Source organism: Hypanus sabinus, chromosome 7, assembly GCF_030144855.1.
Source record: "Hypanus sabinus isolate sHypSab1 chromosome 7, sHypSab1.hap1, whole genome shotgun sequence".
In the NCBI taxonomy this organism is placed as follows: domain Eukaryota; kingdom Metazoa; phylum Chordata; class Chondrichthyes; order Myliobatiformes; family Dasyatidae; genus Hypanus; species Hypanus sabinus.
Genome location: NC_082712.1, coordinates 170,696,407 through 170,714,142, shown reverse-complemented (window position 1 = coordinate 170,714,142; position 17,736 = coordinate 170,696,407). Strand labels below are relative to the sequence as shown.

The 17,736-nt window shown below is 43.0% G+C and overlaps 1 protein-coding gene across 4 annotated transcripts in view; it reads left to right on the top strand.

The window, feature by feature from the left end:
- depdc7a (DEP domain containing 7, paralog a) overlaps positions 1–7,473 on the top strand; it is a 56,655-nt gene extending 49,182 nt beyond the window's left edge. For all 4 annotated transcript variants that reach the window (XM_059976098.1, XM_059976099.1, XM_059976100.1 and 1 more), the window contains exons 8-9: positions 3,660–3,738; positions 7,153–7,473. In XM_059976098.1, the coding sequence (XP_059832081.1) occupies positions 3,660–3,738; positions 7,153–7,361 (288 nt within the window). In that variant the 3' untranslated portion in view covers positions 7,362–7,473. The remainder of the gene's footprint in view (positions 1–3,659; positions 3,739–7,152) is intronic.
- The last annotated feature ends 10,263 nt before the right edge of the window (positions 7,474–17,736 follow it).

Here is a 17,736-nt window from a genome sequence, read left to right as displayed (position 1 = left end):
TGTAAGGAGCTTGTACATTCTTGCCATGACCACGTGGATTTCCTCCTGGTGCTCCAGTTTCTTTCCACAGTTCAAAGCTGGTTTCAGTTAGCAGGTTAACTGGTCATTGCAAACTGTCTCATTAGTCTGGGGTTAAACTGGGGGATTGCTGGACGTCATGGTTCAAAGGGCCTATTCCACATTATCTCAAAAAAAAAGTCCTCAGCTGTAGTGTGCTCCTGCAATCCTTCATGATGCCTTTCTTTAAAAGAAACAATGAAATCCATTCAAGATTGTTTTTTGTCAATTTCAGTATGCAAGTGTAGAGGAGAACAAAATTGTTACACTGGATCTGATGCAGCACAAAAAAAAACTTAGATAAAGGGTACAAAATAAGATGGTTAAGTGAAGTTTTTACCTAGATTGATTGTATGTCCATAACCATAGAAACATAGAAAACCTACAGTGACACTAGGCACAGGAATTTCTGTTCATGAAGTCAGAGTACAGCACAGAAATGGCCTTCTGCATGGACTAGGTGGGCTGAAACCATTTGTTGCCTACTCCATTGACCATAGCCCTCCATACCCCTACTATCCATGTATCTATCCAGACTTAAACGTTGAAATTGAGTTTGCATGCACCACTTGTGCTGGCAGCTCATTTCACACTTGCACAACTGAATGAAGTTTCCCCTCGTATTCCCCTAAACTTTTCACCTTTCACTCTCAAGCCATGACCTCTGGTTGTAGTCTCGCCCAATCCCAGTGGGAGGAAAAGCCTGCTTGCATTTACCCTATCGATACCCCTCATAATTTTGTATACCTCTGTCAAATCTCCTCTCAACCTATTCAATCTTTCCTTATAATTTGGGTCCTCCAGACCTGGTGACATGCTTGTAAATTTTCTTTCCTGGCAACATGCTCATAAATTTACTCTTGTTTACATCCATCCTGTAGGTAGGTGACCAAAACCGCACACCATACTCCAAATTAACCCTCACCAACTTCATCTACAATTTCAATGTAAGATCCCATCTCCTGTACTCAAAACATTGATTAATGAAGAGCAATGTGCCAAAAGCTTTCTTTATGACCCTACCTGTGATGCCACTTTCAACAAATTATTGACCTGTATTCCCAGATCCCTTTGTTCTACCACACTTGGTGCCCTACCATTCACTGTACAAGACCTATCAAAGTGCAAAGCCTTGTACTTGTCTGTATTCAATTCCATCTACCATATTTCAGCCCTCTGCAAGATCCCTCTGCAAGCCATGATGACCTTCCTCACTGTCCACTACAGCCCCAGTCTTGGTGTCATCCACAAAGTTCACCACATTGTCATCCAGATCATTGATATAGATGACAAACAACAAAGGATCCAGCACTGATCCCTGTGGCACTCCTAGTCACAGGCCTCCAGTTGGAGGTAACCCCCTCCTACCACTCTCTGGCTTCTCCCACAAAGCCAATGCCTAATACAATTTACCACTTTATCCTCAATGCCAAATGACTGAACCCTGACCAGACTCCCATGTAGGACCCTGTCAAATGCCTTGCTAAAGTCCATGTAGACAACATCCACTACCTTGCCCTCATCCACTCTCCTCTAAATCCATAGGTCTGTTTAGTGATCTGTCATGTAGCCCCCTTTAATGTGGTCATACCTTCTCAGTTCCACCCATAATGCCTCACGAGTTGCACATTCCAGTCTAACCTGATGGCGCACTGCTGTGACACTGACTAGTAATGCCACTCCTCCCTCTGTTGCAGGAGGGGCAGGACTAGCAGCTCAATATTACAAGGTTCTGTTTTAGATGTGACGAAGTCTCACCAATGGTCACATGATAATTCCAGGTGTAGATCCTGGTCCAGAGCTCATCCATTTGCCTTTCCTACAATGCTTGGAGATGTACTCAGTTTAGGACACTAGTTATACTATGCTCAACCTTTTAATTCTTGACTTTGTCTGAGGTCTCACCAACATCAGTCTCCAGTACCTCTCCACTAACTGTTCTGGCACTCTGGTTCCCAATCCCCTGTAACTCCAGTTTAAACCCCCATCGTGCAGCATTAACAAATTTCCTGCTAGGATACTAGACCCCCTCCAGTTCGGGTGCAAGCTGTCCTTTCTGCACAGGTCCCACCTTCCCTGCAAGGAGCCCAATGACCCAAAAATCTTATGCCCCTCCATCCTACGCCAACTCATTAGCCACGCGTTAAATGATGTAATTTTTCTCGTTCTGTCCTCACTAGCTGGTGGCATGGGTAGCAGTCCTGAGATAAAATCCCTGGAGGTCCTGCCCTTAACTTAGCATCTAACTCTCTCTGCAGAACCTTATCACTTGTCCTACCCATTCATTCTGCCTATGTGGACTATGACCTGTGGTTGTTCACACTCTCACTTAAGCATGCTGAAGACTCGATTTGAGATGTTCCAGACCCTGGCACCCAGGAAGCAACATACTGTCTGGGAATCTTTCTTTTTGCCCATTGAACCTGTTGCTTGTTCCCCCATCACCATAGTATGCCTCTGACTCAAGAGGGAAGACAGTGCCAGAGACCTGACTGCAGTGACTTTCCTTTGGGTCATCTCCACCCCCCCCCCCCCCCAAACAGTATCCAAAGTGATATACCTGTTGAGGGGGACCTGCACTAGCTGCTCAACTCATTTCCCCTTCCCGACTGTTATCCAGTTTCCTGTGCCCTACACCTTGGGTATAACTACCTCTGTCCTATCCATCACCCCTTCAGCCTCCTGAATGATCTGGAGTTCATCCAGTTCCAGTTCCAGCTCCATCTCCTTAACGTGGATTGTTAGAAGCTGCAGCTGAATGCAGTTGCAGTCGTCAGGGTCACTGGATGTCTCCTCACATCCTATAAGAGGATACTGCTTGGCCTCTCTGCTGTCTGAGCAGATATAAAGAAGGGAAGGGGAAAACACTTTGCCTTGAGCTTTGCTTTTTGGCTTTCTGTCTGAAGCCTCAAGTCCCAAAGAGCTAAAGCCTCACCACTCTAACTCTGGCCATCGTCTGAGTGGGCATTGTATTTCCCTGCCTTTAATTTGCTCTTGCAAATCAATCCCAAGTACCTCACTGGTCACAGGTCAGAGCTCAAATAAACTGCTGTGATCCAGCACTGCCTTTTTCCAGTCAGTGGATCGGAGTGAAATCCCTTCCTCTCTAACTTCTGATGCCCAGCTTGGTTGCTGTCAGAATTCTAAGTGACTGACAGGAAATGATAAAGTAGTGGTGGTCCTGGCATGGATACTGCATAGCTTCCTCCCTGATGGGAGTGGGATAAAGTCCATGAGTAAGGTTGGGGGGGGGCGGGGGGTGAGAGGGTTCTTCAGGATGTTACTGTCCTTTTTTCTGACACTTGTTTGTGTATGTCCTTGGAAGTAGGCTGGTGATGTGTGGGGCAGTTTTGACTACCCATTATAGAGCTTTTGTCTGCATGATCTTAGGCCTGTGAATGCTGGCTTTCCTAGATGAAGCCAGCAGTGGCTCAGTGACTTCTGGCTTGGGGACACAGCAATGTGTTTGGGTGAAACTTTGTGAATTTGGGATATTGTTTAGTACGTTTGGCAAAACAAAATGAGAGTTCAGGAGGAATTTGTGGTGAGAAATGCAGAGGTATATGTCATATACTTTGAATAACTCTAAAAATATTGTACAGGTTCCTGCGACTTTACACAAAATGGTGAGTGAAAAGTTGATGCTCATTCAGTGCGGAAAGGATCCAGACTTTAGCACAGGTAAGGAACCGTGTACGCTTATCTGTGAAGTAATGTTTAGGATAATTGGTCCTAATTAAGTACTTTCACTGCAATGAGCTTTGCCTGCCTCCTTTTTTCCATTCCCTGTTCTTCCACCTATTACCTTGCCTCATGCCCCCCTCTGCTACCCACCCACTTTCTCCCTCATCTGGTCTCAACTATCACCTGGTTATAATCCTTCTCCCCCCCCCCCCCCCCCTTCTTATTCTGACGTCTTCCCCCTTCCTTTCCACTCCAAAGAAGAGTCTTGGCCGGAAGTATTGACTGTTTATTCATTTCCTCAGATGCTGCCTGGCCTGCTGAGTTCCTCCAACAATTTTGTGTGTTGCTGAATTCCCAGGAAATAATCTGAAAAACTTGAAGTCATGAGCTTGCTTTGTTTAAATTGAGTTTGGTTTGTTTTCTGATATTACATGCTGTGCTAGGAAAGTAAATCAAGGCAACACAATGTGGGAAGGAACTCAAAATCAGGCAGCATCTATGGAGGGGAACAGCCAGTGTTTCAGGGTGAGTCTTGATGAAGGGTGTGAGATCTCTTGTGCTTTAAAAATAAAGGGGCATGATTTAGCATTTCAGCCTCTGGAGCTTGTTGGGACTCTTGGATCATGCCTAGTCTACATCTTCCTTTCTCAGACTTTTTGTAACCCTCATATTTTACCTTTATCCAAATCAGTTTCCTCTTTGCAGTTTTAGTTGACCCATCTGTGAACATTAAGGGCTAAATAGTGAATTGATCCCTGAAAGTTGCCTCACAGGTAGATAGGGTAGTTAAGAAAGCTTATGGGGTGTTAGCTTTCATAAGTTGAAGGATAGAGTTTAAGAGTTGCAGGGTAACGATGCAACTCCAGTTAGGCCACACTTGGAGTACTGTGTCCAGTTCTGGTTGCCTCACTATCGGAAGGATGTGGAAGCATTGGAAAGGGTACAGAGGAGATTTACCAGGATGCTGCTTGGATTAGAGTATGCATTATAATCAGAGATTAAGGAAGCTAGGGGTTAACTCTTTGGAGAGGATGAGAGGAGACCTGATAGAGGGATACAAGATGAGATACAAGGGGAATAGGTAGAGTGGACAGCCAGCGCATCTTCCCCAGGGCACCACTGCTCAATATAAAAGAACATGGTGTTAAGGTAAGGGGTGGGAATTTCATGGGGGATATTAGAGCAAGGTTTTTCACTCAGTGGTTGGTGCGTGGAATGCACTGACTGAGTCAGTTGTGGAGGCAGGTACACTACTGGAAACTTAAGAGACTACTAGACAGCTATATGGAGGAAATTAAGGTGGGGGTTGGTATATGGGAGGCAGGGTTTAAGGTTTGGCATAATATTGTGGGCCAAAGGGTCTGTACTGTACTATATGTTCTAAATAGCAATGCCCTTTTAAGAATTGTTTTCTGGAAGTGGCCAAGGACCCTCCAGCTCCAGTGAGGTTTTTCCGCATTCTGGGTTTCCCCAAAAACGTGTTTCTCTATCACTATTGAATTGCTGACATTTGGATTGATTAGATCTGTGGGATTCTGTTTAAACCATCCTCTCCTTTATGGCTTGCGTATTCTCTAATGAATCTGGCTGACAGTGTAAATTGGATTAGTTTCACAAGGTACAGTTTTGGACCAAAATGATTTAAATTAATACCACCCAGATTTATTATTATTGGTTGATTGTCAGATGTACCAAGTTGCAGTGAAGTGCTGTTTATACAAATCAAATTCATTACACAGTGCATTGAGCTAGAATAAGGTAAACAATGCATGAGGCTCTCCCCTGGTCAGGGCCGACCATTGATGTTGTGTCCCAGCTGTCTGTGATGCCCAAGCCTGGGCAGTACGATATGGAGAGCAAGCTGTTGCCCATGCAGCAGGCTCCCCCTCTCCATGCAGCTGATGAATCCAAAGGATGGCAAAGACAAAGTTTGGTATCAGTGGCTTTGCAGGAGTTGTCTGTCACTGTTGGACTCAATGTAGGACTGCCTTTAGTGACTCTGTCCCTGGATTTTTCCTTAAGAGTTTACTCCTGAAGCCTTCCCCGTGAAAGAGTACAGCGACAAGGCAGTGGAAGTTTGAGATCAGTTTTCCTTCTCCGAACTGACAACTGTGGCTGACGAGTCCTATCAGCATGAAGTGACTGGATTTTAAGGCACTAGTAACCCACCTTTTTCCCTTCAGTCAGTGGAAACTGATCCACCGCAGCTTGTAGTTAAGCCAGATGTGAGGGCCACGAGCTTCCCAAGGCTATTTGAAAGGCATACCATTGGGAGAATTTAACAAGTAGTGGGAGCTCATCCCGATTACCACCCCCCAAGCTATAACAACCTTTAAGGAACTGGTAAAACAATAATAATACAGAATAAGTATAAAAGCTATGGATGAGTGCAGTGCAAGTAAGTGACAATGAAAGATCATAACAAATGGATATTTTAAGCGAAACAATGTGTTCGCGTTCTTTGCTGCAAATTCACCAACTCTTGTACATCTGGTATCCAGTTTCCTTCTACACCAATGCCCTGCAGTTATTGCTAGTGTGAAAACAGGATCTCTGCCATCTTGGGTGATTCATTGAGATCAGGAATAACTTGATCTGGTTCTACAGAAACTGATCACTGAGGCTGATATTGGAACACCTAACTATACCAGAGCAGGGCATACCTGACAGGGTGTCTAATTCTTGAGGTGTGCACAAAAATCCCAGGGTATTTCCACTCTGGCTTTTAAATAAATAATTAGATCTGGAATATGATGGGTTGGGAATGGACATGTGGATACTGACAATAAAGTCACAACATGTTCTGTATATCCAGGTAGTTTTGCAATGTTGGCATCTGGGAAGTAAGCAATGTGTGCTGTTAAGAATCTAGGTTCAAGGAAATGGTGTGGATCTCGGTGCTCTGTCACCTTGGTCACTTGAGTCTTACACATTCTACAATACTGATTACAACAAACTTGTTGAATCAACATTTTCCATTTAGGGTTGTTGGATCTGGTGACAGTGATCCACGGGTTCTTTGGAAATCAAGAATGAGACATTGGTTGCTGCCATGTACTAAGTTTTATAAGAACAAAAAAAGGAAGTGTAGTTGCTTCATACTCTGACTAAAGATAACAATGTGGCAGTGATAAGTTAACTCCTAAAACAGCCAGATCCATTCTGCTTTAGGAAACTTAAAAAGCCTGTGGAAAATGTAAACAATCAGCTCTACAATTATTAGAAAAATTACTGAACACGACACATGTATAAATGATTACATAAAAGTGCAAAGAAGGAAGGATTAAACTGGGGGAAAATAACAATTTTTTTACACTCCAATCCAACAGGACATAGAATATTTTAATGTCTTGAATGTAACCCAATTTTTTTTTTTGGAAAATGTTGCATCTTCTGTAACTTCCTTCCTAGGGCACACTTTCTGCGAGAGGTTAAGTCTTTCTGCATGTGAAAGCAACATGCGAAAGACCACCAGAGATGAACTGTTACTGCTACTTAAGACTATTGATGAAAACACACAGCTGTCTGCTAAAGAGAAGAAGAAGGTCCTCACCCAGTTCAACAAGAGTCACCCCGCTATATTTATTCAGTATTTCTTTGATCCTCAGAGGAAACATTAATTTTATCAATGTACTGTATATATGTATAATTGTAAGTTAATTGTCAAAAGTTAAAATTATTGAACATTTTATAAAATTGAATGAATAAAGTTTGAAATTTTATTTAATCTTTTCACCTGCTTTCCTGAAATTTGTCTTCATTCCAGGCTTTGGATTTGCAGAATGAGCCAGCATTTATCCCCATCTCTAACTGCTGACTCGTGGTCCGGTTATCAGAATCAGATTCAATTGCTTGTCATGTGTATTTTGATGTCACATATTTCAAAACAATCAGTGGCCACTTTATGAGCAACCTCCTGTATCTAATGAAGTGGCCACAAATTTAAGTTAATGGGCTTCTGCTGCTGTAGCCCATCCACAGCACGGTTTGTCGTGTTGTGCGTTCAAATATGCTCTTCTGCACATCACTGTATCGTGAGGTTATTTCAGTTCCTTTTGCCTTCCTATCAGCATGAACTAATCTGACCATTCTCCTCTGACTCTAACAAGGCATTTTTGCCTACAGAACTGTCACTCACTGGATGACTCCTGTTATATTTTCAGAGAAAGGGGTGAAAAAACAGGAATTCGCAAACTTTTTTTTTATATGCCATGGACTCTGATTAACTGAGGGATCCCTGCTGTAGAGACTGAGTGAAAATCCCATTGTCAGTCATTTGAGATGTTCAGATCACCCTGACACCTGCAATTATTCCACAGGCAGTCACTTGGATCACATTTCATCCCCTTCCTGATGTTTGATCCAAACAACTGAACCTCTCGATCATGTCTGCATGCTTTTATGCAGTGATTTGCTGCCTTGCGATTGGCTGAGATATTTCCATGCATTCTGGTGCCAACCTAGCAGTCTGCCCCAGCACATCCTTGGGTTGTGTTGTTTCATTTCAGAAAATTGGGGAGCTTACCACCTTGGTATAGCTGTAGAGTTGCACATAGCCAAACCAGGAATGAAAGGCTGTTTTCCTTAAGATGCTGTGACATTTTTTATATCTTGCATCTACTCAGTCTTGGCAACTCTGTTCCTTATGATTTGAGTTTCCTGGCTACAGCTGGTAGTATTAGAAATAAAATTACAAAAATGCTGACTGTGGTCAGCATCTGTGGAGAAATGGTTAACATTTTCAGGACAAGATCCATTTTCATAGTGGTGTTTGACCCTAGATCAATAATCAATCCTCTACTGTTTGTATAGCAGTTCAAACAACACATTAGAGTACCAGCTGTAAGATTGGGGTTAAATTCCCACTGCTCTCAGTAAAGAGTTGGAACATTCTCTTCATAACTGTGTGGGATTCCTCTGGGTGCTCCAGTTTCCTCCCATATTCCAATGACGTATGGGTTGGGATTGGTAAGTTGTGTGCACGTTATGTTGGTACCAGAAATATGTTGAGACTTGCAGGTTGCCCCCAGCACAATCCTGAAGTGAGTGCTGTATTTCATACAATGCTGGGGCACGCAGCAGGCCAGGCAGCATTCCTATAGACGCTGCCTGGCCTGCTGCGTTCCCCCAGCATTGTGTGTGTGTTGCTTGAATTTTCAGCATCTGCAGATTTCCTTGTGTTTGTGCTGTATTTTACTGCATGTTTCAATGTACATGTGACAGTCAATATCTTAAAGTATATTAACTTACTACTATGTAATAAGTATTCAATGCAGTTCACCAAAACTGAGGAATATGGTTCATTTTCCTGTAAGTTGCCATGGGAAGCTGTTGTTTTGTTTACAGGTGTTCTTGGTGCTACAAGCTGATTATCAGATGACGTTGGAATATCCTTTGTCCTGGGTTTGCAGAGAAGAGCTTGGCCATTATCAGTAGGAAAAGCTGCATCCCGCCTCATTTTGGTTCATTTACCCTGTGGATGGGCAATAAATGCTGGCCTTGCTACATCCTATAAATGAAAGAAAATGAGCTTTCTAAGAACACCATGCTCAGCAGCACCAGTCCAGCATTCTGTAAACTGAATCCAGCAAGCCCGAGTTGTGGTTAATGCGATGCTATAATAGGTCACAGCATCAGAGTTCGATTCTGAAGGAATCTGTACCTCCTCCCCATGGAATGTGTGGGTTTTCTCAGGGTGCTCTTGTTTCCTCCTAGTCCAAAGACTTGCTGAGTATGTTAATTGGTTATTGTAAATTGTCCTCTGATTAGGCTAGAGTTAAATTAAGGGTTACGGGTGGTGAGGCTTGAAGGGCCTGTTCTGTATCTTAATAAACAAAAGGAACTTTCATTTATAAGTAAATATACAAAACACTGGAGGAACTCAGCAGGTCGGGCAGCATCTGTGAAAATGAATTTATGACCTCTATCGCAAACACTTGATTACCAAAGTACCCATGGAAATGGTGAAAGCAAGATGTCCACATCGGTGTATTAACATTTTGATGAGTATTGATTTATTATTGTCACGTGCCATGATGGTGAAAAGCTTGTTTTGCATACTGTTCATACAAATCAAATCATAGATGGTGTGTTAAGGTAGAACAATGTTTAACAGTGACAGTGCTGTGCAGTTGGACAATAAGGTGCAAGGTCATAATGTGATTGTGACATCAAGAGACCATTTATTTAGGATGGTGGCTCGGGTTGAGGCATTTGAAGTTGTTCACTGAGCTTGGCAATTAACTTGCAGACGCTTCATCACTAGTTGAGTTGACATCTTTGGTGTACTGTTGGTGTTTCTCTCTGGGTGTGCTCATGTTTATATAGGCCCCATTTGCTTGCCTCAGTCCTGATTGGCTACTCCTTCAATTGGCCTTTGAATTCTATTGGCTCGTGTTTCCTTGGCTCTTGGGGATTCATAGATTCATTTAACTGGGACACCGTGGATGTTCCAGTGCAGGCAAACATGAAGCAGGCATAAGAAATTTTAGTAGTGTGGTTCTCCTTATAACTCTGTCAACAAATATATCAAAATAGGTGTCATATATGAACCTCGAGCCAAAGAAAGGCAAGGCAATAGAATTCAAAGATCAATTGAAAGGATAGCGAATCAGGACCAAGGCAAGTGAACAGGGTCCTATATGAATGTGAGCATTCTCAGAGAAACAAATAACCGCACTGAGGATGGCTCCTCAACTGGTAATTAAAAACATCTACAAGCCAATTCCTAAGCTCGGCGAACACCACAACATCAAATTCCATCTTGTACAAGAAGTTCACTTGTGTCTGATAACAGCGAAGTAGGAGCTATCCCTGAGTTTGATGCATGCTTCCATGCTTTTGAATACCTGGTGGGACGGGAGAAGAATGAATGTGCAAGGCCTTTGATTATGCTGGCTGATTTACTGAAGCAGTGAGAAATGCAGTATCCATGAAGGGGAGGCTGGTTTCCATAACGTGCTGATCTGTGTCCACAGCTTTCTGTAGTTTCTCATGGTCAGTTGCTGCTTCATGATTAATATTGTTCAATACTGAGTAACCCTATGTTTCAGTGGCACTCCAATTACATAAAATTTCAGTTTAAAATCTAATGTTTTATTCAAAGCCTTGAAAGCATCATTTTCACTTAAGCTGTCAATAACTAATTTGCCTTTTTTCAATTTTCTGTTCAGTCAAATAACTGGAAATGGCAATAAGCAGTAACAATAGTAGTGAGTGTTCAATCCCAGGGGATCATGGGTTTTGTGCCTCTGGTGGACTGTCCTCTCCAAGCCTGGGTGGGAAGATTTGAAGAACCAGCTGTTGCCCATGCAGTGGGTTCCCCCTCTCCATGTAACTGATGTAATCCAAGGGAAGGGCACGCATTGATACAGCTTGGCATCAGTGTCATTACAGAGGTTGCCAGAGAAGTTGTATATTTATATTTTTAAAAAAATAAAAAAATCAAACTCCCTTGGGAACCCCGGCTCTGGATTTCTTCCTCGGGATTTACTCCCGAAGCATTTCCCATGGGTGGGTATGGCCATAAGGCAATGGAGGTTTAAAATCAGTTTTTCTCTGTGGGCAGGCTGCCGTCCAAGGCTGACAAGTCCCACCTGTCTAAAAACAGTAATAGCTCCTACATTATTCTCTGTAATTGTTAGACCAAATGCCAGGGACCCTTTTGGCACTTTGGTGAAGCCCATGGAGCCCTTCTCAGAATAATGTATTTATTTAAAATAAGATGCACAGGATTACAAACAAAACCAATTATGTTGAAGTAGTTATTAAAATGTTAAAATCAAATTTGTGATAGTAATATGTGCTTTATTAACACAGACTAAGGATTTAAAATACAGGCAAATTAACATTTAATCTTTTAGCATATCAGTGTGGAGGCTGTTGTTGCTCAGCTTAAATAGGAACATTAAACTGTGGGGTGGTCTTTGACAAAGCACCACATGTCAAGTTGCACATCCAGTCACAGGCTGCCCAACAGTTGGCCAGCTACATCGCACAAGCATCTGCCGACAGGATGACTGCAAACATGTTCAGTCTAGTGGTGGGTTAAATAACTATCGTAATTTTGAAGTAGTGATGTAAAGTAGTATTGGTTGAGTGAACTCTGCCTTTTCTCCTTGGAGCGAAGGAGAATGAGAGGAGACCTGATAGTTGTACAAGATGATAGACATTGATCATGTGGATAGTCAGAGGCTTTTTCCCAGGGCTGAAATGGTTGCCACAAGAGGACACCGGTTTAAGGTGCTGGGGAGTAGGTACAGAGGAGATGTCGGGTAAGTTTTTTTTAAACTCAGTGGTGAATGCATGGAATGGGTCGTTGGCAACGGTGGTGGAGGCAGATACGATAGGGTCTTTTAAGAGGCTTTTAGATGGGTACATGGAGCTTAGTAAAATAGAGGGCTATAGGTAAGCCTAGTAATTTCTAAGGTAGGGACATGTTTGGCACAACTTGTTGACCAAAGGGCCTGTATTGTGCTGTAGGTTTTCTATGTTTCTAAATGATATTTTGAGATTTGCAACAACTAATGTGATGGATTTCAATTGCTGAGAAAGTCACAGGTACTGTTAATACTACTGTAGTTCGTTGGCTTGATGCATAATTGAAGGAAATGCTAAATTACACTTGGAGGCTAGATTTTTCCCATCCAAGTTCATGGACCCTCTGGAATCTATCCACGGACCCCAGGTTAGGAACCCCTGATTATTATCAGTAGTCATCACCTACTAGAATATAGTTTCACACTTATTGCCAGTTTTAATCTTGTAATTTTTCAATGACATTAAATGTTGATTAAGAAGGGGCTTGTTATGTCCATTCTATGACAGCTCAATCACCTTTGAGGCCCACCATCTATTCAGCTCTCGCCTGTGGCTCCAAGTAGCTGTTCGAATGTGACAGCGGTCATACCTCAGTACACAACTTCAACAGGTGGGCTAAATTAGGTGAGGGTAGCCAGCAGGCCTTGTAACCCAGTGAGATTGGGACATGCCTGTCCTAACATGTAAAGTCGGCTCCAGTGGCCTGGGTGGATGAGATCAACAGTGTGATCCAATGGCTAAGAAGGTGGTTCTCCAATGCTCTGTGGAGAGTGAAGGACATGAAGAGGCACAGACAATATGACCATCAAATGCAAAGCTGGAAGGCTTGAGCTTTTGAATACTCATACCACTGGACCTGGACTTCTGAGGTTGAGAGAGTAAAACTGCCCCGGTGCAATGGCTTTTCCACTGGCAGTGCAAAGACAGGAAGTTAATATAAATAATAAAATAATGCAGAACTAAGGAATAAGATGAAGATGTACAAAAAGGCTGGATGAACTCAGCAGGTCAGGCAGCATCCGTTGAAAGAAACAGTCAACATTTTGGGTCGAGACCCTTCGTCAGGACTCGTGAGTCCTAGAGTCTCGACCTGAAACATTGACTGCTTCTTTCAACGGATGCTGCCTGACCTGAGTTCATCTAGCTTTTTTGTACGTCTTGATTTGACCACAGCATCTGCTGTGCACTTTAAGGAATAAGCTGGTTACGAGTTCATGGCTTTGAGCCAGCTATCCACTCCATTCAGGCCTCTTGTAACTAACTACTATCAGTTTGCTCTCGGCCTCTGACACTCCCAGGTTGTTACTGACTGGAAATACTTGCTCTGCCTTCTCCACCCTACCAAACCAGAGGTGTTGCCTAACCCACTGAGCATTCCCTGCTTTACAGCAGAACTGACCAGTTAAAACATTGAGGCAACACACACAAAAAGCTGGAGGAACTCAGCAGCTCAGGCAGCATCTATAGAAATCAAACATCTCAGGCCATGACCCTTTCTCAGATTTTTCCTGAGTCCTGCTGAGTTCCTCCAGCATTATGTATGTAACCATATAACCATATAACAATCACAGCACGGAAACAGGCCATCTTGGCCCTCCCAGTCCGTGCCGAACCCTTAATCTCACCTAGTCCCACCTACCCGCACTCAGCCCATAACCCTCCACTCCTTTCCTGTCCATATACCTATCCAATTTTACCTTAAATGACACAACTGAACTGGCCTCTACTACTTCTACAGGAAGCTCATTCCACACAGCTATCACTCTTTGAGTAAAGAAATACCCCCTCGTGTTTCCCTTAAACTTCTGCCCCCTAACTCTCAAATCATGTCCTCTAGTTTGAATCTCCCCTACTCTCAATGTAGCTTTGGATTTCCAACATCCGCAGACTGTTTTCAGTTAAAACACTGGAAAGGTTGAATTTGGTGTTTAGATCTGGGGTGTGTTTTGTGCAGAGTCCTTGAGTTTGTGCTGCCCAAAGTCCAAGTCAGAGTGGGATAGATAATTGAAATACTTAATGGCATTGTTTGCCCAGAGCAATCATGGTCATGGAAAGACCATGATTGCCCATGTCATAATGACATAGCACATCTTGAACAAATTAACTACTGTGATAATTGACTTGAATAGTTCCTTTTGGCATTTGTGATGACCAACACACTGAATATTTCCAGCCTGCTGAAAAAGCTTTGTCAAAAGAATAGAAGGACATTACTTTAGAACATAGATGAGGAGGAATTTCATTAGAGGGTGGTGTATCTGTGGAATTCATTGCAACAGACAGCCATGGAGGCCACGTTATTGGGTATATTTAAAGGGGAGGCTGACAGGTTCTTGATTAGTCAGCTTGTCAAAGGTTATGGGGAGAAGGCAGAATGAGTTTGAGAGAGTTAATCAATCAATCAGCAATGGTGAAGCAGACTTGATGAGCTGAATGCCTACATTATTATGCAAAAGTCCTGGGGACCTTAGCTATAGCTGTGCACAGTACTGTACATCTTATAGTCTTAGAAGTTCTTGTAACCAGTATGAAGGGTCAGGATATGAATCCCTCTGCTGCAGAATTGAGATCATGTGGTCTTTGGGGATTGCAGTGCTAAGACGGTGGGAAAATAACTAAACACCAGATATTCAAATTTAATTCAATTCCTTTTTAAAGTTGGGCATTAGTGTTAGATTCCATGTAGTCATTCAAGTTGATTATCATCTGACTACGTATATACAAAACAGTTCCTCTGGCACGTGGCCTAGTGGGCAAGGCATCAGACTAGTAACCTGAAGGTCACTGGTTCGAGCCTCAGCTGAGGCAGTGTGCTTGTGTCCTGGAGCAAGGCACCTAACAACACATTGCTCTGCGACATCACCAGTGCCAAGCTGCTTGGGTCCTAGTGCCCTTCCTCCTAGTGCCCTTCCCTTGGACAACATCGGTGGTGTGGAGAGGGGAAGGCCTGCAACTGCCGGTATCCCATACAACCCTGCCCAGGCCTGTGCCCTGGAAACTCCAGGTGCAGATTCATGGTCTCTCGGGACCGACGGATGCCGCCACCACCACTTCTGGATCATGGAGCATCCACAAAACACCTATCACACAGCACATAAAACAAAATATTACCATAAATTAATAAAATATAATTTAAAGTTTGGCACAGCACAGGTAGACTGTACACAGTTCACTGTCCTAGTGACAGTATCTCAGTGGTAGTAGAATATTCAATATCCCGCAGCCTGGGGGAAGAAACTGTTATCCAGTTTGGCAGTCCTAGTCCTGGTGATTCTGTACCTCCTTCCTGATGGTAGTGGGTCAAAGAGATTGTGAGATGGGTGGTAGGGATCCTCAACAATACTTCGGGCACTTTGTATGCAACACTCCCAGTAAATGCCACAAATAGTGGGTGAGAGAGACCCCAGTGATCCTCCCAGCAGTTATTACTGTCCTCTGTTGGGTCTTGCAGATTCTGTTGCACACAATGATGCAGCCAGTCAGGACACAATGTTCTGACACTGCACTTTGGGATGTTTGAAATGAGATGTAGTGAATAAGGATTCAGACAGCAGTTTCTCATCACCAGCTTCCAGAAGGGAGGATATGAATCAGGCATAAAAGTTTGAGGGGAAAAATCTAGGGATGAGGGTTTCAGTAGCATATGTGCTGTATTAAAATTGTTCCAGGAATGCAGATGATGCTTATTTGTCTTTTCCTGAGCTAATTGGCTTGCTAGTATATTACAGGAAGCAGTTACAGTAAATGTCAATTACATTAAATTACAGCACATAGACTAGACCACACAAAGGAAGATTTCCTTCCCTAAAGGAAGTTAATGAATTGAGGTTTTAAAGAAATTTTTAAATATCATAATGGTTGATTTTTTTGCATCTAATTTTCCCTAATTGCAAGTGAGATATGATTCTAGTTCAAAGTATATGTATGTTACCATAGAGATAGATACTTTATTGATCCCAAAGGAAATTACTGTGTCATGATAACAAGTGCACAGATACAAATATTAGAAGAAAAGTAAGAAAGAATAAAAGTTACCTCAGTCTAACATGAGGAAATCATCACTTCCCAAGCTACAGGTTGACCCATTATAGAGCCAAACATGAGAGTAAGAATGTCATCATAGTGCTCTTTAGAGCAGTGCAGTTGTCTTAGTCTATCACTAAAAGTGCTCCTCTATTCAGCCAAGGTGGCATGTAGAGGGTGAGAAACTTTGTCCAGAATTGCCAGGATTTTCTGTAGGGTCCTTTGTTCTACCACAGCCTCCAGTGCGTCCAGTCTGACTCCTATAACAGAGCCAGCCTTTCTAATCAGTTTATTGAGTCTGTTGGCATCACGCATCTTGATGTCACTGTCCCAGTACACCACTGCATAGAAGATTGTACTGGCGACAAGAGTCTGGTAGAACATCTGAAGGAGAGGCCTGCAAACTCTAAAGATCCTCTGTCTCCTCAAGAAGTAGGGGCAACTTTGGCCCTTCCTGTACACAGCCTCTGTTAGTGATCTACTCAAGTCTGTCATCCTGGTGCACTGCCAGGTACTTGTAGGTCCTTAGCATCAATAGTAACTGGGAACAATGCAGGCTTAGTCTTCCTAAAGTCAGTCACCATCTTCTATGTTATGCTGATGTTGAGCTGCAGATGATTGAGCTTGCACCATTCGACAAAGTCCTCCAGCAGAGTCCTGTATAAATCCTTCTGTCTCCACTTTATACACCCAACTATTGCTGAGTCAGCAGAGAATTTCTGCAGATGACATGACTAAGTGTTGTATCTAAAGCCCATGGTATACAGTGTAAACAGGAAGGGAGCCAATTAAGTCCCCTGTGGGGAACCAGTGCTGCTTATAGCCATGTCTCTCACACAAGTTTGAAGCTGCACGAACTGTGGTCTGCCAGTCAGGAAGTCCATTATCCAGGATACAATGGCAGCGATGTTTCACTACCAGTTGAACTCTATGCCTTCTATGCACACTTTGAAAGTGAGAGCACAACTACAGCTGTGAAGTTCCCTGCTGCACCTGATGACACTGTGATCTGTCACAGAAACTGATGTTGGGCTGTCTTTAAGGAGAGTGAACCCTTGCAATGCAGAAGGTAACGATGGGGTACCTGGTAAGGCTCTGAAAACCTGTACCAACCAACTTGTGGGAGTACTTGAGGACATTTTCAACCTCTCACTGCTACGGAAGGAAGTTTCCACTTGCTTCAAAAAGGCAACAATTATATCAGTGCCAAAGAAGAATAATGTGAGCTGCCTTAATGATTATCGCTGGGTAGCACTCACAGCAACAGTGATCAAATGCTTTGAGAGGTTTGTTATGACTAGACTGAACTCCTGCCTCAGCAAGGACCTGGTCTCATTGCAATTTGCCCATCAATGGCAGATGCAATCTCCAGGGCTCTCCACACAGCTTAAGACCACCTGGAAAACACAAACACCTATGTCAGGATGCTGTTCATAGACTATAGCTCAGCATTCAATACCAACATTCACACATTCCTGATTAAGTTGCAGAACCTGGGCCTCTGTACCTCCCTCTGCAATTGAATCCTCCACTTCCGAACTGCATGACCACAATCTGTGCAGATTGGTGATAACATATCACCAGATGGCAGCTATACTTCATTAGGAGTTTGAAGAGATTTGGCATGTCAACAACTACATTCAAATTTCTATA